Consider the following 22,928-nt stretch of genomic DNA (forward strand, 5'->3'; position numbering starts at 1 on the left):
CAGAGGGTGGAGCATGTATGGAATGAGCTGCCAGAAGAAGTGGTGGAGGCTGGCGCAATTATAACATGTAAAAGGCATCTGGATGGGTATATGAATAGGCAGGATTTAGAGGGATATGGGCCAGATGCTGGAAAATGGGACTGAATTTATTTAGGATATCTGGTCGGCATAGACAAGTTGGACTGAAGGGTCTGTTTCTGTGCTGTATATCTCAATGACTCTAAATAATTTTCCACCTCGTGGTCTGGACTTTTGATCTTTGGAATTTTATAAAACCTTGATATATTGTTTCTCTATCCACATTATAAGTGCTAAACCATTTGTCTTGGTTTATGATTCAGTGCATGTGCATTTGGGGATTTGAAGGGGCATAGTTTAAGTTCATTGTTGTAGATTAGAAACTCTTTCCTTTTTCTGTTCTTGTTAAAGCTAACTGTGTTACAATATAGTTATTTTTCTGTAACTGATTAAACCTGGTGCAAATCACAATCATCTTTCAGATGTCCAAGTTTATAGATACCAGATAGATGTGTCAGTTCTAACACATGCTAATGCTCCCTATCTCCGAGTTTTGATATCAAACATGTACACTTGATAATTTACTTGACCACAGGGTTCAAAAATTTGACTTCAAGACCTTTGAAAATTTTCCAGTCTGACTTTTCTGCTTCTCAGATAGCTCTAGCGTATAATACATTTTGTAGCATTCTTTTGCCAGCATTCATTACAGATTTACTACTCTTACGTATTTGGATTTCTTGTCTAATTCTATAGTTAGTTCATAATTTTGCCATTGAGACCAAAAGAAATTCCAATTCTTCCTCATAATAACCAAGTGTGAAGCTGGATGAACACAGCAGGCCAAGCAGCATCTCAGGAGCACAAAAGCTGACATTTCGGGCCTAGACCCTTCATCAGAGAGGGGGATGGGGTGAGGGTTCTGGAATAAATAGGGAGAGAGGGGGAGGCGGACCGAAGATGGAGGGAAAAGAAGATAGGTGGAGAGGAGAGTATAGGTGGGGAGGTAGGGAGGGGATAGGTCAGTCCAGGGAAGATGGACAGGTCAAGGTGGCGGGATGAGGTTAGTAGGTAGGAAATGGAGGTGCGGCTTGAGGTGGGAGGAAGAACAGATTATGTTGGCGGGGACAAGCTGGGCTGGTTTTGAGATGCGGTGGGGGAAGGGGAGATTTTGAAGCTGGTGAAGTCCACATTGATACCATTGGGCTGCAGGGTTCCCAAGTGGAATATGAGTTGCTGTTCCTGCAACCTTTGGGTGGCATCATAGTGGCCTTTCATTTACAGCACCAGGGACTGGAAATAACACAGCCTTTCTGACTCACCCAGTATTGCAAAGCAGCAGATTACAGTTTTAAATCCTCTTTGCTGTTTCCTACATTGGATTTGTCTGACACCACTGCGGTGATACATTCTAAATTAAAAATCTATTTACAATAGCTATCAATGTGCAGAACTGCAGCAAATCACACTTGCACACTATCCTTACAAATGTAATTATTCAAACAAACAGTCCTTGTATTGAGGCACATTACATTTCTAAATAGGAAAGCTCCCACGGGTCGATCCACGTGGTTAGTATGTACAACCAAACGAACAATGACAAATTTGACACTGACAAAATAATTAAAATCAAAAGGGTATGATATGATTTTCACATATGTTAATAGAACTTTTTGCCATAATCACCAGCCAGGGATGGATGATTCCAGATTAACGACAATGTGGTTAACTTTTAATTGCTTTCGTAACGCTCAGTTGTGTTCCAGAAGATTCCGGCTCACCACTGCCAACATGAGTTTCTGTTTCGGAATGGGTTAATACAATATGAAACCCGCTAATGGTACCTAATTTCCGTAAATTTTCTTGAAAATGCGTGCTTTATGTACGTTGTTCTTAAATAAACTCCCGTCATTTGGGTTTTACAACTTACTCCACATTTTGCACTTGCAAATCTCTGATGGCAATGGTGGCAGTCATTTTAATCAACAATTAACAATTCGCGTCGGAACCACCGTTGCTCCCGATGTTTACCAGTCGGATTGAATTTCCGGCAGGCACGTTCGGGTGTTTCCTGTCAGCTGCGATACATTTCCTGCGGGGCTGCAGCGTTGGGTCTAATATTGGCGTTAAAGATTATGTGAGAGGTTGCTGGGTGATGCTGACGATGATCATCCCGAGTCTGGCTGCATTTGGTCGTTGTGTTGCACGGGGTGGGCTGCAGGCAGCTCGACAGCTGGGACAGCGCGCGCTGCTTCACCCAGATCCCCGGGCTCAGTTGGCGCGAGACGCTCGGAGAAGCTGCAGCACCAGCCGGCTCTGGCAGAGCGGCGCGACTGTGGAGCCCGGTAAAACAAAACTGCATAGTTACCAAGCATATCGTCATTATTAACGAGTATTATAACACGGTTACAGGAGCTTGTATCGAGAGTACAGGCGAGCACACGGACGGCTGCTAGTTGTTCGATCGCTTACTAGATCGTTCTTAGGCGGGTGCGCACGCTAAGCTCAAACTGTCGTAGCGGTGCACAGCGCGGAAACGGACCGACGCTTCGATCCAACTCCTTCATGCCGACCAGATTTCCTAAATCGATCCAGTGCCATTTGCCACCATTTGGCCTGTATCCCTCCGAAACCTTCCTATTCATATACCCATCCAGATGCCTCTTAAATGTTGTAATTGTACCTGCCTCCACCATTTCCTCTGGTAGGAAACAAAAAAATGCTGGAAATCACAGCCAGTTAGGCAGCATTCGTGGAGAGACAGCAAGCTAACGTTTTGAGTCTGTAAGAGTGATCCCCCAAATTTTTGCTTTCAGTGCAGGTTACAGTACGGACAGTAATTTCCTCTTATTTCCATTGGCATTTAGGTTATACACGCCCATCCTCTGTATGAAAAAGTTGCTTCTTAGGTTCCTTTTTAAATCTTTCCTCTAAATCTTTCAAACTGTTTAAATTCAGATTTGAGAGTCAGATGTGAAAGGGTGCCGTAATGTTTGTTTTAATAGATGCTGTTAAATTGTGAATGTTCAATGTATCCGAGTTCCTTGTTTTAAAAAAATCCTAAAAGGTAAGCTCATTAGTTGCCTGTGATAGAACCAGCTAACTGGAAAATACAAAATAAATCTTTTAGGTTCAAAACAGTTCGATACTGCTATAACACGTAATACCGCAGAGCTTCTTGTATGACTTAAATTTGAATTATCATTGAAATTGTTTTGTCCTTTTGGTATATTGCAACATGTACAGTTTTTTTTGGAGTTAACATGAACAGTTTTATGTGTAAAATAAAATGTTTGTTTACAAAAGGATAGTTTGTAAAGAAACCACAAGAGGGAAATGAAGAAAATTGAAATAATTGGCAAATGGTTTTGACTATGAAAATGCTCAAGCATAAAACAGTTGGTTAAAGGGAATGAGGGATATAAGCGTGAGACAAAAAGGGAAGCATAGTGAGAAAATTGACAAGAGGATAGCAACTTGTGTAAATATCTTCAATTCAGTAAAGCATCGTACAAGCTTAATTAGCCAAAAATCAAATCGGTGCTATCAAAGAACACATTAGAAAAGGTGATTGAAAAGTTGTGTCAAAAGGGTATGATTTAAGAAGCATCATAAAGATGGAGAGGCTGAGAGTGTGATTTCCAGAGTTCAACATCCTAGTGGCTGCAACTCTTAAGTGGTAGGGCAAAGGGAGTGGAATGGGCAAGTGCCCACAGATGAAAGAAGTTCTGACAGGACTAGATAGAGTGTATGGGTAACAGGGGGGCCCAGAACCAGGGCTCACAGTCTATAAAGATACTGTACGCCACTTAGGACTGAGATGAGCAGGAATTTCTTCACTGAATTTTTTCTGACAAAGGGTCTAGCCCCAAAATGTCAGCATTTGTGCTCCTAAGATGCTGCTTGGCCTGCTGTGTTCATCCAGCTCCACGCTTTGTTATCTATGTTTTTCAAGGAGTTATGTATGGATTTAGCTTGGATAGGCTGGGAGAGGAGGAGGAGGAGGAGGAGCAGAGGCGGTTGGGGACTAGTGGGAATCTGATTGAGGTGTACAAAATTGAGAGGCATAGGGTAGGTGGTGAGAATCTTTTCCTCATGGCAAACCTGTCTAAGACCACAGGGCACAAGTTTAAGATGAGGAGTAAGTAGTTTGGAGGGGATCAGAGGAAACATTTTTTTTCACCCAGAGGGTAGTAGAAGTATGGAAGACGCTGCCTGAGAGGGCGATGGAGGGAGGTATTCTCTCAACATTTAAATAGCATCTGGATGAGTATTTAAAATGCCAGAGCATAGTGGCAATGGACCAATTGCAAGTAAGTGAGATTGTTGTAATTTGGTGTTTACTGGTCAGCATAAACATGATGAGCTGAAGGGTCTGCTTTTGTGCTGTATAGCTAAAGGGATCAAAGGGTACTGAGTTGGATGATAATCCATGTTCAGTTGAATGGTAGACCGAGCAGGCTTGAAGGGCCTAATGGCTGACTTGTGTTCCAATTTTCTATGTTGAGTTCTAGGAGGATCATAAGTCAAGGAATTTACAGACAGTAAGGACATGAAGGAATTAGAACACAAGGATGAGAAATTTTTAACGTGCTGTGGGCTTGGAAGACAATGAGGATGAACAGGACTCGATGAAAGTAGTTTGTATTTTAGATGAGTTGACTTTCCCAGAGACTGGAGTGGGAACATTAGACAGGAGACATTGAATGAATCACATCTGGTAACAGTGAGCATGTTAGAATTTTAAGCAACAAAGTCTGAGATGGACAATGAATTACATGTGGAAGAAAGCAGTCTGTCATTGCAAGCTTGGAATTGGAGATGGTTTGCCTTTGCTCCATCTTCATAGTCAGCAGTCTTGCTGATTTTAGCTGATAATTTTTTCCTGTGGAATAATGTTTGCTTGAAACTGGTATCTCATGCCACTTCAATAGCACAGGGATTCAGTGGCTGTGGAATCATGTACACTAATGACTAAGATTGGTGAATGGCAAAAATAGCCTCTTTATTGAACATCCACAGTAGCATAGTTCAAGGTGGCAATGGAATCCAAAGTTGTTTTACAGTAGCCTCTTTTTATACAGTTTTTTCATACAATTATGTAACACCATTGTGCTAAAATTTTAATGTATCTGTTGTATACAAGTTGGTCTGACATCTGTCATTGGAGAAGCAGGAAATAGTTTAAGCACTTGCTAAATGCTGTCCAGTCTGAGTTTGCATAATTAAGAGGTGGGTAGCCCCTTTGTCTTTAGAGTTAGTAAAAATACTAAACCTATATGATCTAAATAAGTGAGAATAATTAAATACTTTTATAACTAAATAATTATACATGTACTAAATAAAAGTATAGAGGTTATTAAACTGATCTCTGGCAGCTGGGTTGTGGGATTTTATTTACTATTGTCAGTCTTGACAGTTCTTACACATCCATTCACACAATTTCATGGAAGCAGTTTTGATAGTAAAAGTCTTAAAGGGGATCGTGGCCCTATTTTAATGTGTATTTAAAAAGTATAAATACTTTTATTTAGGACTGCCCTCTTGTACTAACATAAGTTAGAAATAGGGAGTGTATAAGGAAGTTTCAAAGAGAAACTTCAAAGAGAGACAGCCACAGGCTGTAGGGACATGCTAATGGAGGAAACTGTTTGATGTCCTGCAACCTATTCAGGTTCCAAGAGATGGTTCCTAAGGACTAATTAATATTATGAGCTTTGCATAGTTTTGAGTGAGTTATGGAAACATGACAGCAGTTGGCACTGTTCTGGGTAGGTTACACTATTAACACTTATTCAGGGGTAGCCTTTGATACAGAAACAGATCTAAAGGTTGCATGTAGCATGGGGTTGATAAGAATTGAAAGGTGTAAAGAAACAGTAATGGATTGAAAGGGATGTTTAGTTTATATTTTAAGAGTATAATGTACTACAAAAATAGTAGGAACTGCAGATGCTGGAGAATCTGAGATAACAAGGTGCAGAGCTAGATGAACACAGCAGGCCAAGCAGCAGAGGAGCAGGAAAACTGATGTTTCAGGTCTAGACTTTTGTGAATGGAGATGCAGCATAGTAACCACATTGCACCTCAGTGAGCTAGTAAAGAGGATCATAATACAATATCACACAGCAGCGTTGACAGCATGGCTATGTACCAAGAGGGATCCACCTTGACAGAGATGCTTACATAGTGATGTATCACAGCACCAACCAATGTCCCATTTGGCTTGGTGCTCTGTACGGAGTTGAAACACGTTGCAAGGAATGAAACCTGAGCCGAATATTACCATTTCAGGACAGAATCATGCCTCCTTTTGGTCTTGTCTGGTCAAGGGGATGCTACTCTGACTTTTCAGTGTGACCTAGCCCTGGGGTGTTTGATAGTGTGGGCCTTAAATGCAGCTTTCAATTGTAGTTCAGTTTACTTGCTCAAAAACAAAGAAAGTTGTGAAAGCAAAGCAGACCAAGCTGTTTTTAATTACTATTTCCAGGAAAGTGAACCTAAACTCACGCACTGTGCTTTCTTTCTATTAGGCTTTATTCATCAGCCAGTTTTTAACATCGATGTTTTGGTAGCTTTGTTACGTCAAGAGAATGCAAAGGACCTTTGTGTCATTAAACTGCCCAAGGAGCTAAAGTACACTGATTATTTTATCATTGTGAGTGGAACTTCTACAAGACATCTACAAGCTATGGCACAGTATGCAATTAAAGCAGTAAGTGATAGTGTGAATTGTTGCTATTTGGTTTATTAGTATCTAACATCTCATACCCACATCATAAACTTATTTTGATTTGCAAGATAAATCAATGAAAGCTCACTTTCTGCAAGAATCAACTTATTGCACTGGACCTACAAAAGGTAAAACTGAACCAATTTCTTCATGGCCATTAACTTAGATTTGGCTTTTAAAAAGCTTTGATGTTGCAGATGACACTTCATTTGCAGAAAATGCATCATAAACATTAATGTACTGTTGTATAACAAGGTGTCTCATTGGAATGCCAGGTATAGAATAAATATGAATGATCAAAACTGTAAAGTGTATGTCAGAATAATAATATACATATGATCTTTCAAACATCACTTTACTATTGTGATTTTAACTGTAAATTAAAATGTAGTTTAGAGATGCAGTGCTGTATAATTGAGTTTTATCTTGCTCACGTTACTAAGTTATGGAAATCAGAAAAACAAAGCTCCTGAGCCTGTGTTGGTTGACTGTTTAGTAAAGTTGTAAAAATATTAAAAATGGAAAAACCTATATAATCAAACTTATGACAGCTTGGGACAAGATTATAGAACTTTGCAATAGTTGAATGCAGAAGAGAGGATTAATGCTTTATGACACTAAGTTCTTTGAAATAAAATATTCCTCAGGACCCAGCAGCTAGTGAAAAGTAAAATTGTTCTGAATAAATTTGATTGTATCGATTTAAATCCCATTTTCTCCCAACTTGGTTTAATGAACAGGCACATTTGAAGGAAGAGGCCACTGAGGTAAACTTTTGGATAATTTGAATGTTCAAATTTTAAAAAAAAAAAGAGCAGGAAGATTGCTTGTTTACTTTCGGCTAAATTGAGGAAACTTGCAAAGTTGTTATTTTTGAAGCAGCTTTAGACATATCTCTGGATCGGCTTTAGCTTTTTGTTCTTTCTTCACCTCAACCAAATTGCTGGTTTGTAACAGGGAACTGAAATAGGTAGCTTCAAATTGCAAAATAATTGAACAATGAAATAATCAAGAACTGTAAATAGATCCATTATAAAAAACAGTTTTCTGCAGCTGGACTGCAACAAAAGAATAATACACTAAAGGAATGTCTTTCAACAAAGTTTGTACAGGCTCCTTATTAAATTCCAAGAGCTAGTATTTTCCAGGAATAACTTGTGAAATACTTGCATCTAAGTTTATAAAACTTAGAATGGGCATATACCCAATATTCTAGTATTATGCAGACATTGAAACAAGAACCCCCAGGCTTTAGAATATGAAGCCAAAGTCAGGAGACTGTACCTAAGTGAGACTTAGGTTGGTGAATAACAAATTATGTGCACTTGGGAAAAATCAGCCCAAGGTTGGGAAATAGTTGCCCTTAGTAAATGCCCAATAAATGCTAGTGTTGTAGCTCTACTGGAACAGCTCGGCCAAGGTTGTGGCAAATTCTGGAACACAAGTCTTCAGTACTATTACCAGAATGTTGTCAGGTCTCACAGCCTTTCCAATATCTAATGCCTTCAACTATTTTTATTTTGTGGAATCATTCAAATTGACTTAAGACAGGCACCTGTAATGATGGGTCCTCTGGAGGAGGCAGACACAGATCATTCACTACACTCTTCTGGCCAAATATTGTTGTGAATGCTTCAACCTTACCTTTAGCACCAAAATGCTGGGCTCTCCTGTTATTTGCAGATATGGATATTTGTGGAACCTCCAGTGATGTGAGTTTGCTCGCTGAGCTGGAAGGTTAGTTTTCAGACGTTTCGTTACCATTCTAGGTAACATCATCAGTGAGCCTCCGATGAAGCGCTGGTGTTATGTCCCGCTTTCTATTTATCTGGTTAGGTTTCCTTGGGGTGGTGATGTCATTTCCTGTTCTTTTTCTCAGGGGATGGTAGATTGGCTCCAAATCAATGTGGTTGTTAATGGAGTTCCGGTTGGAATGCCATGCTTCTAGGAATTCTCGTGCATGTCTCTGTTTGGCTTGTCCTAGGATGGATGTGTTGTCCCAATCAAAGTGGTGTCCTTCCTTATCTGTATGTAAGGATACGAGTGATAGTGGGTCATGTCGTTTTGTGGCTAGTTGATGTTCATGTATCCTGGTGGCTAGCTTTCTGCCTGTTTGTCCAATGTAGTGTTTGTCACAGTTCTTGCAAGATATTTTGTAGATGACGTTCGTTTTATTTGTTGTCTGTATAGGGTCTTTTCAGTTCATTAGCTGCTGTTTTAGTGTGTTGGTGGGTTTGTGGGCTACCCTGATGCCAAGGGGTCCGAGTAGTCTGGCAGTCATTTCGGAAATGTCTTTGATGTAGGGGAGAGTGGTTATGTTTTCTGAGCCCATTTTGGCTGTTTGTTGCTGAGAAGTCGGCGGACTGTGTTCATAGGGTACCCATTCTTTTTGAATACGCTGTATAGGTGATTTTCCTCTGCTCTGTGTAGTTCCTCTGTGCTGCAGTGTGTGGTGGCTCGTTGGAATAATGTTCTAATGCAGCTTCGTTTGTGGGTGTTGGGATGGCTGCTCCTGTAGTTCAGTATTTGGTCCGTGTGTGTTGTTTTCCTGTAGATGCTGGTTTGAAGTTCCCCATTGGCTGTTCGCTCTACTGTGACATCTAGGAATGGCAGTTTGTTGTTGTTTTCCTCCTCTTTTGTGAATGTTATTGATGGTCTTTGAATGTTTCCTCTATTTTGTTTTGTTTAGTGATGACAAAGGTGTCATCCATGTAGCGGACCCAAAGTTGGGTTGGATGATTGGCAGAGCTGTTTGTTCGCGTCTCTGCATTACTGCCTCCGCTACATCAACATCAACCTGGCCAAAAGAAACACTGACGACACTATTAGAAGAACAGAAGACACATACACCAGACACCACCAACCTCATCAGCAAGGACAACATCATCAAGCTAGTGGACCTATGCCTCACCACCCACTCCACTTTCAATAACAAAACCTACAGACAAACCAACGGTACACCCATGGGATCTCTGATATCAGGGTTCTTAGCAGAGGCAGTAATGCAGAGACTCGAACAAACAGCTCTGCCAATCATCCAACCCAAACTTTGGGTGCGCTATGTGGATGACACCTTTGTCATCACTAAACAAAACAAATTAGAGGAAACCTTCAAGACCATCAATAATACCGTTACTGGCATAACATTCACAAAAGAGGAGGAAAACAACAACAAACTGCCATTCCTAGATGTCACAGTAGAGCGAACAGCCAATGGGGAACTTCAAACCAGCGTCTACAGGAAAACAACACATACGGACCAAATACTGAACTACAGGAGCAACCATCCCAACACCCACAAACGAAGCTGCATTAGAACATTATTCCAACGAGCCACCACACACTGCAGCACAGAGGAACTACACAGAGCAGAGGAAAATCACCTATACAGCGTATTCAAAAAGAATGGGTACCCTATGAACACAGTCCGCCGACTTCTCAGCAACAAACAGCCAAAACGGGCTCAGAAAACATAACCACTCTCCCCTACATCAAAGACATTTCCGAAATGACTGCCAGACTACTCGGACCCCTTGGCATCAGGGTAGCCCACAAACCCACCAACACACTAAAACAGCAGCTAATGAACTGAAAAGACCCTATACAGACAACAAATAAAACGAACGTCATCTACAAAATATCTTGCAAGAACTGTGACAAACACTACATTGGACAAACTGGCAGGAAGCTAGCCACCAGGATACATGAACATCAACTAGCCACAAAACGACATGACCCACTATCACTCGTATCCTTACATACAGATAAGGAAGGACACCACTTTGATTGGGACAACACATCCATCCTAGGACAAGCCAAACAGAGACATGCATGAGAATTCCTAGAAGCATAGCATTCCAACCGGAATTCCATCAACAAACACATTGGCTCCAAGCCAATCTACCATCCCCTGAGAAAAAGAACAGGAAATGACATCACCAACCCAAGGAAACCTAATCAGATAAATAGAAAGCGGGACATAACACCAGCACTTTTCCGGAGGCTCACTGATGATGTTACCTAGAATGGTGACGAAACGTCTGAAAACTAACCTTCCAGCTCAGCGAGCAAACTCACATCCAGAACTTCAACCTGAGCTACAAATCTTCTCAAAACTCGCTGACCTCCAGTGAGTTGTTTCATTGTCTGCTGCTATTCGTAACTTGATGTGGTAGCACTTCAGAGCTTTGATCTGACTGTAGAATTGCTTAGATCCATCACACAATGTTTAGTGTACAAGCAGTTATATTTTGTAGCTTCACTTAGACACCTTTTAGGTAAGCCTGGCTTGACGATATGCCAGGCAGTGAAGTTGCAGATTGTCTTGCGAGTGCAGTTCTGCAGCTAATGCTCCAATGGCCTGGTCTTTAGTTGTTGAATCTATTTGAAGCCTATTCCATTTATCATAGTGATTGTGTCACACAACGTGACATGGGTGTGGTGATATACTTCATCTCCACAAGAACTGTGCTGCTGTCAATACTGGTATGGTCACCTGCAATTGCAGCAGAGCACTGAGGATGAGGTCAAGTAGGTTTTTCATTCACCACCTGCTGCAGACAAGAGTCTAATCTAAGTGTCCTTCTAATGACCTGACTGAGAATGTGGTGCTACTACTGACTCACGCTTTGGCAGTTGACACCGAAATCCCCCTGCTAAAGTATCTTTTACACTCTTGACACCTTCAGTGCTTCCTCCAAGTGTTCTTCAGCATAGAGTCATAATTCCTAGGGCAATTCATGGGTTCAGTCAGTTGTCTCCCACATCACTTCCATTAATGCTACCACCTCCTCTGGGCCATCTTGCCAGCAGGATAAGATGTATCCAGGTACGGTGATGTCAATGCCTGACACCCTATCTGTAAGGTATATGATTTGATTGTGACTCTACAATGCAAGGCTGATTCTTGACCAGCCTGTGAGACAGCTGTCCCAATTTTGACACTAGCCCCCACCTATTAGTGAGGACTGCTACTGCAGGGCTCAATGCTACTTGGCCATTGTAAATTTTCAAGATCAATGACAGGCAGGCTGTCTGGTTTCATTTTTTTGGAACAATTGCTACTGCAGTGCTTTACTAGGCCAGGTCATAGGGCTATTGATGTGGAGTCACATCAGGAGAGGCAAGGATGGCAGATTTCCTTCCTGGAAAGCCTATCAGGAAACAGGATGAGTTTTTTTTTAAAAAAGCAATTGACGGTGATTTCACAGTCAAACTCTAATTCTAGATATTTCTTGAATTTAAATTCTACCAACTACTTGGGGTTTTTTTTGGATTAATATTCTAGCAATAATACTACTTGGCCATTAATTCCCTTAATTCTGAGGGGAGGCAAAGGGCACAAATAAAAAAATTAAAATGCAAGAAATATTCCGACACATTCACATAGCCTGATTGTTTTGAAGTGGTCAGTTTAGGTCAGCATTTTTTTCTCATGTACAAGTTTGCCCAAACTGCTTGACAGAATTTAGCAAAAACTTGTTTTTAAAAAATCTAATCACCTTGGCTATGCTAAAGCCTGTGAAATTTACAGTACTGGTTAAAGTTCAGTAATGTTTTATCCTGCAGTATAAACACTTAAAGAGACAGCAGAACATTCACGTCCACATTGAAGGGAAAGATACAGATGATTGGAAGTGCATAGATTTTGGTGAGTTCCATAAAATCTGTAAACGTTTTAACATGGGCATAAGTACTGCAGATGTTGGAAGTCTGATTAAAAAAAATTCTAATTCACTCTAAGGGTGTGACCTGTAATGTTTCAGCTCTTTAGTTCCAGCAAAAGGTTGATCCAACATGCTGTGAGCTAGGGGGTGACTGGAAATACGTGGCAGTATGGTTTCTGGAAGCCACTGTTGCCCTCATTGTTCAGGCAGCAAGCAAAATTGCAGTGTTAGTCTGGTCAGAGAGAGTTTCTTTCCACAGGTACTGCATGATCTGTATCGATTAAAAATAAATGCTGCAAGTATTCAATGTATTTAATTTGGATGCTGATATCTAAATAGAGCAGAATTTGTAGAACAGTGCTTTTGTCTAGACAAGAAGCAGTACTTTTATCTTCCTGTAAGGAATGGAAAGTGATCCATGACTGCTAAAGGATCAAAGCATATTTAGTACCTGGCAGTAACTGCAACAATTCTGTGCTGAAGGGATTCCGTATGATCAGTTGCAGTTTATAAAACAAAATGAATTACCTATTTGGTTTCACTCCAAATTTTGTGCATAAAATGTTATCAACACCATGTGATACTTAGTCAGACAAGTGAATCCCCCAGAGTTAATCCCTCTTATCTATTTGTTCTTCCCAGGTAGTTCACTGGGACTGTCCAAATTTGGACAGTGTATTAAAACATATAAAATACTAACGATACCAACTTCAGTTTTAGACTTGAATTTCAGAGAACAACATTTATAAATTCTGGAAAACATGACTGGATCCAAACTATATTTTTATCCATTGAGGAAAATATAAACCTGATTTTAGGTGGGCATGTTTTTGATGTAACTGTAAAATGATTTTGTTTCTTCCCTCCCAAGGTAACATAGTAGTACATTTCATGCTATCTGAAACCAGGGAAGTCTACGAACTGGAGAAGCTTTGGACTTTGCATTCCTATGATGATCAATTTAATATGATACCTCCAGAAACACTACCCAGAGATTTTATATATGGACCAACAGACATAGATGAAAACAGTGACTTCAGAAGATTGTCTTGAAGGGATTCACACCATTGAACCAGTGTTTGTGTGAATTCATTCGAACTCCTCTATAATAACAAGCAGTGGAAATGAGTTTGAGGCAAGAGGATTGGACAGAGTGGCGCAAGACACAGAAATGAAGTCCAGCTTGTAGAAACTACACACAAGCTGGACAGTTGTACCACTTCACATTTGGATCATGCATTTGTTTACAGAAGTTGATAGTATGCAAAATTTTATAAACTAAATCAGTGCAGCAGCATTTTAGTTAGATATGCTTTACAAAATTATCCAGTGTTGAATGTATTTACGAAAGAGCCAATGCTTGGCAGGCTCAGGGTCAGAAGGTTTATTGTATACCAGAAACTGAAATGCATATGCCACGTTTGAACCTTTGAAGTTAGACAGTAATGTATATAACACTGAATTATAGCAAAATGAGCTGAAGCTTCTGTTACAAATAAAAGGCTAAATGTTTGTCCTTTTAACATGAACTTTGATACGTACAATATTTCAGCAGTGGGACAGCATGTCAGACACTTATCTAACATTGCAAAAAAAAAATGGATTTGACACAGGCAGTGATGGTATTGGAAAAGAAACGTAGGCAGATTAAAAGACATGTATTGCCACATCAATATGAGAATAAGGTTTTTGGCTCCTACAGATAAATTGTGAATAGGAATTCAGTGGTCTAAAACTTAGAGTACCATCTGAATAGCAGCTGTAAGATACTGAAGGTTAGTGCTGGATGACATGCCGTGGACCTGCTCTGATTAACTAGAGGGAACATACTGGAGGTCCCTCTATCCTGTGTGAGGAAAAAAAATTAATTTACTGAACCATTGAAATTTTAGTCTATGTTGTTGCTTAAAATTGAAAGCATGCATGAGCCAGTTCTCCTTTAAATGGAATGGAGTTAAGATTTTACATTGTACAAAAACAGAAAATCTGGATTTTTTTTGCAGGACTAAATATGGTCTTGAAAGTGACACTTCAAAAGGAAGTATAGGGAAGTTCGTTGAAAACTGGTGTGTCTTAGAAATAAGATTTTCAGAATTTTGAAATTTGATCTTTCACATTGAGCTGGAATGAAGTGACAACTGAATGTGTGCCTCTTGTATGTATATTCATTATCAGAGCCTTGTACAAGGAATTTTGTGAAATGTTTCCATGTGTTGTACACAATTGCAAACCACAGGAGTGGAATCATCCATTATCCTTCTACTTGGCACAAAATACAAGTCTGCTTAATACCTTGAAAACATACATAATCGCATAGGAGCTAAATTATTTTATTTCAAACAGAGGCATTTGACAAATGGGGCTGCATTGGGGCACAGTATTTAGATGAAAGAAACAGAAGTGAGCAAAGTTTTTTTTTGCTGGTTTCACTTCTTTTACAGAACTACCTTCAACTAAATGCCAATATTTCCAAATTACCAATCTTGTTATATAGTCCAGAAAATTAAATGATACAGCAGCAGATCAGGAAGTGTAAATGCAGCAATTAAACCAAAAACCAAGGTAAATCAATCTATCAATGTTACTTGCAACAAAAAGTGGGCTCTGACCTTTCAGCCTCACATCAATTTATTTAAGTTATTAAATGACCTTCTGTAATTCAGTTATTTTATCAATGTAAGAAAACATTTCTAACACTACATGGAGAAGTCACTCTGCCAAAAGAATGAGAATTAATCCATTTTGCTAAAGCTATAACATAAGCTTTGAGAGTTTTTGATTAGTAATGAATATATGTAGGCAAAAACACACCAGACCATTTTTAATTGTCTAATCTGTACAAAAAATGATCTTTGGGAAAATATCAACCTATCCTATGCAGAAATGCCTCTAATTCAAATGTATCTAAGAGGTAGATCAAAAATTGATGAAGTAAATGGTTTTGCCAAGTTGTGCCCCTCTATTTCAGTGCAGCATGATGATAATGATCATCTCATGCACAAGAAAAATCACAAAAGGTTCAGAGGTAATAGCATGGCTCTGCTCAGACCACACACAGCAGTGTCTATGCACTAAACGTGCACTGCCTTCATTTAAAGCACTGAGGTAGCTGGAAATTGGGTGCACTCAGGAAGTTGACTGGAGCATTTTCAACTTTACCACAAATTAGTTGCTTTAGCTTATTCTAGTCAGACTACATTTGGTGGGAGAGGGAGGGGGAATCAAAACTATTTTGTGGCTGTCAATTTGGCCATTAACGCATTTATTGCTGTACCGGTTATCTGTAGATGTGCACAAACTCTGCTGCATTTCGACTGAAGCTCAGAGGAAAGAAAGGGTTGAAACTAACAGCCTCCCCCCATGGCTTAGTGTAGCCCACTACAGTAGCTGCATATGTAAACTCTCTTATTTTCAACAACTTTAGAATGAGCAAGCAGCATTGACTTTTCTCTCAATTATGATCACACATGTGGTTCAATAAATTCAGAGTCCACTCTAGCAAAGACTGCCAGTGTACCCAGACAGATCTAATAACTCTACCAGTAACTGCAGATGAAGCTTGCTCTGAACAAAATGGCCAAGTCCAAATAGACTGTGTTATTATGCATCAAGATGCAGTGATGGTCAAAGGCACCAAGGGTCCATGCATTTAAAATACCCAGTTATACTAAAAGCTACTCCATTTTGCAGTCTCTTTCCCCTACCCCAGCCTCTTGCCATCACTTCCTTGTTTTGTTCCCAAAAGTACCATCAATCAAAAATAGGAAATAAACATTTTCATCATATCTTAAAAAGAAAAAAAATGGCATTGCTGCTATTAGTATATATTGGCATCATTCGGCGTCTCAAACATTCACAGAATTTTGATCAAGTGATGGTGTTGTGGACCTCAGGAAAACTGAGGTAAGTATCATTTATTGAATACTCCCATCAGCCAGCAGCTAGAAGCAACACATTTACATTGATATTTTTCTTTGTAGTGCTCCTGGCTTTTAGCTGATCAAATTTTACTTTTTTTTTTAAAAAAATAAAATGCTTGACTATTACTTTTATAAAGTATACAAAATAAGCAGAAAAAAGGAACAATTGAGGTACTAAATGCCTGAGGTAGTTTAGTAAAATGCATAATCAATTCATGCCTTGGCCAATACCATTCAACACTTCCCTTAGGTTCCAATGGCAGTGTTCTAGTAATCTTTGTAAAACAACCCAATTTAAAAAAGCCATTTTGCATGTTGGGACAGATGCCTCAATCTTGCCAACTCCCCTAGTCCCTCCCCCAAAAAAATCTCAAGGGTTTTATAATGATGATTTGAACTATAAGAGCAATGCCTTTTTGTAACCAGTGAAAAATCAGAAGAGAAAGCTTCGTTAAACCCAACAGGTCTAAGAATTTTGGGAAAGCTAACAAGGCAATGTAAAGATTTGAATTCGAACAAAAGAAGGGAAGTGAAAAGGCCTTATTTAAAGCTGGGTTTCACAAGGTTTTTTTGAACGCCTAAAGAATACATTCGCACAAAGACAGAGTTCATAGGTTGCCTAGTCCTCAATAAAAGGTGACTGGGAAGATGGAACATTTACTTTTTTAAAATCAGTGACAGGTTTAACTGCCCTGATTACACAGTGTCTCTCACTCTCTCTTTGGTCTGGCATCTGTCTCTGTGGTAGATTGCAGATCCTGAACCTTTTACTTTCTTCGTGGTTGGGGCTGTCCACTCTGTGCTGTTTTCTGTTGTTGTCTTCTTACTTGGGATAAAATTTCTTGAATTTTTCGCTGAGCAAGCTACATTTTGAAGAGATGTCAGTTAGATTCATGAATATTCTTACAAAAATTAATTTACATTGCATTCAAGCCTCATTTAATCAAAATGGAACATGCAAGTCATGTAATCTCCCAGCTCACAAGGGAAATAGTGAAAATGAAAGAAACAGTTAAAGATCTGTAAACTGATGTGTAAAAATATATAAATATTGTAACAAAGTCTCTGGCACCTTCTCCACATAACCAATAAATTCACATTTTGGAGCATAAAAAAATTCAAGTCATATTAAAACAAAGGTTGCAAATTTACTGCGAAATAGGGCAAGTTAGCCAATCCTATCTATACTGAATCTGTGACAATGTCCAATTAGTGTCATCCTCCACTGACACAATTTCCTCAACTTAACATTTAATCAAATATGACTCTTGTCAAATTATAACCCCTCAAGAACCGGCTACAAGAGTCAGAGGTAAAAACATACATTGGTAAGGATGATGCAAGGTGGTTTCTGGGGTGCGTGGACAGGTTAAAAATGAGGTAGAAAGTGGCAGATAGAAATTAATGTGAAAAAATTGGGGCATTATCCATTTGGTAGAAAAAAATAAGCAAAAAAGGTGCAGTACTTACTAAATGGTGAGACATTGGAAAATATTGCTGTTTAAATTTATTTGGGTGTCCTTCTCCAAAAGGCACTAGAAACTTGCTAACAAGGCCAACAGACAATCAATCAGGAAGACAAAGGTATATTTGGCCTTCGTGGCAAAGGGATTACAGCAGAGGGGCTGATGTTAAGAATGAGAGATGATCCATTTAAAACATTTTTAAAAATTGATACAGGGTATGACAGGATAGATATGGATATTTTCCCTGACTTTTAAGTCTAGAACTGGTTCCAGAATATAGGACCTGTGATTTAAGACAAAGACCAAAGAACATCTTCACTCGGTAGATGATCCATCCTTGAAATTCCATACCCCAAAAGAAGGAAATGTATTAAAAAAAATTCTGCAGTGGCATTAAGGACAACGTTAAACCCCCCCATTATGTAACACCTAAGTTTTGACGTGCATGCTTGCTGTTGGAATATAAATGGATGATGACCATCTATGATCTGTTTGAACAGGCTCATCAGGCTAAACGGCTACTCCCGTTTTTTAACTCACCACCTCTTTTTAAATCTAAACCTCCAACAGTACAGTAAATAATTCATAATTTCCCACTGACAGGACAGATTAGTCCAACTTCCCACATCTAACTCAGAGCTAAGAATGCTACCCATCGAGCATGCTGATGCTGGACAGTCAATGAACTCAAAAGTAGTCTGAAATACCTACAAGATCAAAAATCAGAAGTAAGGATGGCATTTAAAAACTTTTATTCAAGATTTTTTCAAAACAGCAAATTTTGCAATTTTAATCCTCTTTGCCTGACCTTCAGTAACAATTCAAGCAATAATCACCAAATTATCAGTAACTTCTCAACAATATAAACTGCTTGTGATTGATCTCTTTCCCCCCCCCATTCACACTTCAGAATAAGCCCCCTGCCACCAGAGTAGCTTAAATACTTGAGTAGGAGTATCAGACTGGACCAAACTTCTCCAGGTGGCATTAGAAATAAACTGGTAAAAACATCATGCCACAACACATTTCAACTTTTCCTGTAGAGACATCCACCATAAAACAGGAAGCGAGACACACACAGACACCACTTTCTCTGTACACAGGAAATTGAAAGATTTCTACTCAACGATAATGGTTATCAGAAACATTTAAGTCATTAATCTATAACAAAGTGCAAGTTGAGGCTAGTAAAGGCATTACCTGACTTGCAAAGAAGTGACCAGTTATTTTCACAATAACCTGATCATTTTCATCTGGCGTTTGATCACGAGGTACTACCACCTCTGCACTCGTCAGGTTTTGTAGTTCATTTACCTTTTAAAAAACACATGTTGAAACGTTTTAAATAAAAAGGTCCAACACTAAGAATCCCAAAAGTGACACCAACAAAAACAATTGCACATTTTTAGAATTCAGCAGAACAATTTCCAGGTGAGTGGAGAACAATGCAATTTCCATCTTCGGAGATTAAACTGACCAAATACCCACAGAACAATTATTCCAACACTACATTGAGGAAAATAAACTGCAGAGGCTTTGCTAAAAAAAGTAAAACATTAGAGACTGAGAACATATTCAAAATTAATCATTTGACAAAAGCATTGGAATTTGAAAGGTATGATGCCAAAATCTGCAGATAAAGCATGCAAGACTTAACTAAATTACAGAACGACATATAAAGTTTGCACATAGGGCAGATAACTGACATGTTCTTACTTATATCTCAGACTGCAGAAGGTGAAAAAGTAGATTTACTCCACAAGCCAAATTACAGATGCCATTACATCTGGTACTCACTGTTTTGCCTCCTTTCCCAATTACTCTACCAGCAGCATGGGATGGCACTTTGATATGGGTCTCTAACTTAACTTCTTCTTTGGGTCCAAAGAAGTTTTCCTCTTTCAGTTTATTATAGATTCTTCCTTGAGCCTGAAAGATGAAACATTTTCCAACTATAACCATTCCCTTTTAGAAATTGGGCTTCAATTTCCATTTGACATTTAAAAAGTTGTTGCAGTACTTTAAAATGTAAAGATACATTAATCAAAATAATCATTGATGGAAAATTTAATCCAGTCAGCACATTGTAAATTTTGAAAAGGGTACATGCATACGCCATCAAGGACAGAAATCCCACAAAATTGTTTTTTGAAAATTGAAAAAGCAAGTTATTAATAGCCTATTGTTTTGGACATTATGAACGCAACATAATTTACTGAGAGTTTAGTACAACTGTATGAAGTCACAAACTACAGTACTGATCAGCTCTTTGTTATAAAACAGACAATTGCTGGAGAAGCTCATCAGGTCTGGTAGCATCTGTGGAAAGTGAAAAACAGATTTACCAGAGTCCAGTATGGCTTCTTCAAGACACATTCTGCTGTTCTGAAGAGTCGAACCAGACTCAAAATTAACTGTTTCTCCCTCCATGCATGCTGCTAAACCAGATTACTTTCTCTAGCATTCTGTGTCTCTCAAGATTTCTAGCATCTACAGTGGTTTGCTTTTATTCAAGCTAGTTACCACAGCACAACTCCATTAAATTCACATGAGACCAAGTTTGAATTACTAACATTACAAATATCACAATATTACAGAACGCTGGAGGGCTCAGATTAGCTAACACCTACAGTTGTTGTTTCAAGCTGTACAGTGAAAGCTTGAACATTCCAAAACGATAAGTTTTTTTTGAAACTGCCAGGCATGCTAGAATCTCATACCAACACTAATTAATACTAGCTTTATATTAATATTTATTTCATGCATAATATATGGATCAGAAAGTTTGAAACTGACTTGAAATTAGATACAATTCAGGAGACAACTTGATGCAAAACAAAAAGGGATCCTTCTTGGCACTGATTTATATGTTTGCAGAGCAAACTTTGAATTTCAGAGAAAAAAAATCACCTTAAACTGAGCTTCAGGCTGCCCTGTGATGATCACCATTCGCTGTTTAGCATCTGGACTCTCTGCAGGAGCAATCTGCAAAACATTTACAGATCCCAATAACACCTTTAAATTAAATGATAAACACACACAGCCAAACCAACCAAAAAGTTACTTCTTTATTCTCTCACCTCAATTCTTCATGTTAGTTACCCCACTAATTTTTCTTCCTCCACAATAGAGTCTATGTGGATAACATGGACTTGGGCTATGAGGTGTGAATGTTTCTACCACCTTAAGCGTTAAACAATAATCACTGACAATAGAATCTGAGAAATGGATGTTCAATAACACTGCCATTACTGAATCCGGTATCACCAACATTCTGGGATTTACCAGTGACACCAAGCTGCAGTCATAGGACTGACAGTGGTAATACAGTAATGTCACTGGAGCAACAAAATTCATACATCCAGACTAGCATGCTTCAGTGGCAGAGAGTGAAATTTGAACTCAACGATCTGCATTAAAAATCTAACCCAATGAAGACCAAATAACCATTTCCAATTGCATCATTCTGGTTTATTAATGTCCTTTAGGGAAGGAAATCTACCATCCTTGCCTGGTCTGACCTGCGTATAAACCTGGAGTCTATGACTCCAGACCCACAGCAATGAGGCATGACACTTAAGTGCCCTCAGAAATGGCCGAGCAAGTAAGTCAGTTGTATCTAATCACGGAAAGAAAGAAACTGGGCATACCGATAAGCATCAACTCAGACACTAGAAACAACCAAACTGCTTGCATGCAATTGGCAAGAGCTAAATAATTCCACAACCAATGGATCAGTTTTAAGATTTACAGTCCTATCACAACCAGTCATGATTGGTGGTGGACAATTATATAATTAGGAGAAAAAAAATTCTACAAATAACTTCACCTTGAATGATGGGACAGGATAACCAGCCACAGTGCAAAAAAAACTTTTGCCAGTACTAAGGTGGACGATCCATCTGCCTGGAACCATTTGTTTAGAACAATCACATTGGTTTGGCAGTATCCATTACCTTTCAGCCAATGGTTCCTGACAACATTCCAATACTGAAGACCGGTGCTCCAGAACTAGCCGCATGCCTAGCTAAAATTGTTCCAGCATAACTGCACAAGTGGTAGAATACCTGACAGTTAAAGACTGTCCCAGTGCATCTTGTCCACAAACCGTGGACAAAGCCAACCTGGCAACTTCAACTTTTCAGTCTATTCCCTATTGGCAGAGGAAAGAAGCACATGATAAGATAAAACAGAACTCAAAGTTTTTGACAGCTATGCTGCCGTTTATGGCATGAATAAGTACTGACCACGAAGTTTGGAAAGCTGACTTGGAAGTGTATTTTGGCCTGAAAAACAGCTTTTAAAAACAGCCCATTATGTTGATCAAGGCTTGTACTAATCACCGTAGAACACGTAATTTTATTTGCTGGAATCTATTCATTTGTTCCACATTGATAGACATGTTACATTTAATGTGGAATGAGTTATTTGATTAAACTTGTTCAATTCTTTTTATAATTGAGTCACTAAAGTCATTGATTAGTTACTCATTCTCATCATACAGATATATCTCTGTGCATGTAGTAAATTACAGCAAAAGCTCAAAAACAGGGTCGGAATAAAGCATCTCTATTTTTAAAAAAGTTATCCAGCAATATTTCAACTTCCAAACTGCTGACAACTTGCTCTCAACATCTTTAAATGTAGTAAAGCATCCTAAGGTGCTTTACAGGAGCAATTTTCAAATAAAGTTTCATACCAAGAAATGTAAAGAGATATTGGGGACCAGTGACTAAATACTTAAATCGAAGATCTTAATTAGTAACTTAAAAAGAAATAAGTAGAAAAGTTGAGAGGTGGAATTCAAGATTTCAAAGCCACAGTTACAGATAGTTGAACAATCAGTGGAGGAGTGAAGTAAACCAGGAATGCCTCAAGGACACAAAACAGTCCACAAACTAAACTCGTAAATTCAATATAGCTTAACACCACTTACGTGGAGGCCAAATAAAAATTAAGGACTAGATAAGTGAAGGAGCAAGGTAACATTTGGAGATTATTTTAAAAAGTCAGTGGGTAGACTATCAAACATAAATGAACATGTGTATATCAAATTAAGCAGTAAGGTAGTGAAAATATTATGAAAGCATTTCCAAAGTATTGCAAGATAATGAAATGAGAGGCT

The 22,928-nt window shown here is 38.9% G+C and overlaps 2 protein-coding genes across 6 annotated transcripts in view; one reads left to right on the forward strand and one right to left on the reverse strand.

Annotated features, from left to right (window-relative positions):
* Positions 1-2,064: 2,064 nt before the first annotated feature.
* Positions 2,065-22,197, forward strand: malsu1 (mitochondrial assembly of ribosomal large subunit 1). Its single transcript, XM_048558713.2, has 4 exons — positions 2,065-2,363; positions 6,552-6,733; positions 12,320-12,401; positions 13,289-22,197. The coding sequence occupies exons 1-4, from the start codon at positions 2,174-2,176 to the stop codon at positions 13,468-13,470; spliced, it is 636 nt and encodes a 211-aa protein (XP_048414670.1). The 5' UTR covers positions 2,065-2,173; the 3' UTR covers positions 13,471-22,197.
* The window catches only part of igf2bp3 (insulin-like growth factor 2 mRNA binding protein 3), a 117,838-nt gene continuing 109,641 nt past the window's right edge, over positions 14,732-22,928 (reverse strand). For all 5 annotated transcript variants that reach the window (XM_048558670.2, XM_048558659.1, XM_048558698.1 and 2 more), the window contains 4 exons: positions 20,714-20,788; positions 19,601-19,732; positions 19,004-19,117; positions 14,732-17,200 (listed from right to left, as the gene is read on the reverse strand). In XM_048558670.2, coding sequence (XP_048414627.1) covers positions 17,105-17,200; positions 19,004-19,117; positions 19,601-19,732; positions 20,714-20,788 — 417 coding nt within the window. In that variant the 3' untranslated portion in view covers positions 14,732-17,104. The remainder of the gene's footprint in view (positions 17,201-19,003; positions 19,118-19,600; positions 19,733-20,713; positions 20,789-22,928) is intronic.

This window comes from Stegostoma tigrinum, chromosome 2, assembly GCF_030684315.1.
Source record: "Stegostoma tigrinum isolate sSteTig4 chromosome 2, sSteTig4.hap1, whole genome shotgun sequence".
Lineage (NCBI taxonomy): Eukaryota > Metazoa > Chordata > Chondrichthyes > Orectolobiformes > Stegostomatidae > Stegostoma > Stegostoma tigrinum.

Coding starts and splice junctions, on each gene's coding strand:
- malsu1 (XM_048558713.2), top strand. CDS start 2,174: ATGCTGACGATGATCATCCCGAGTCTGGCTGCATTTGGTCGTTGTGTT. Junction 2,364..6,551: donor CGGCGCGACTGTGGAGCCCG/GTAAAACAAAAC, acceptor TCTTTCTATTAG/GCTTTATTCATCAGCCAGTT. Junction 12,402..13,288: donor TTGGAAGTGCATAGATTTTG/GTGAGTTCCATA, acceptor TTCCCTCCCAAG/GTAACATAGTAGTACATTTC.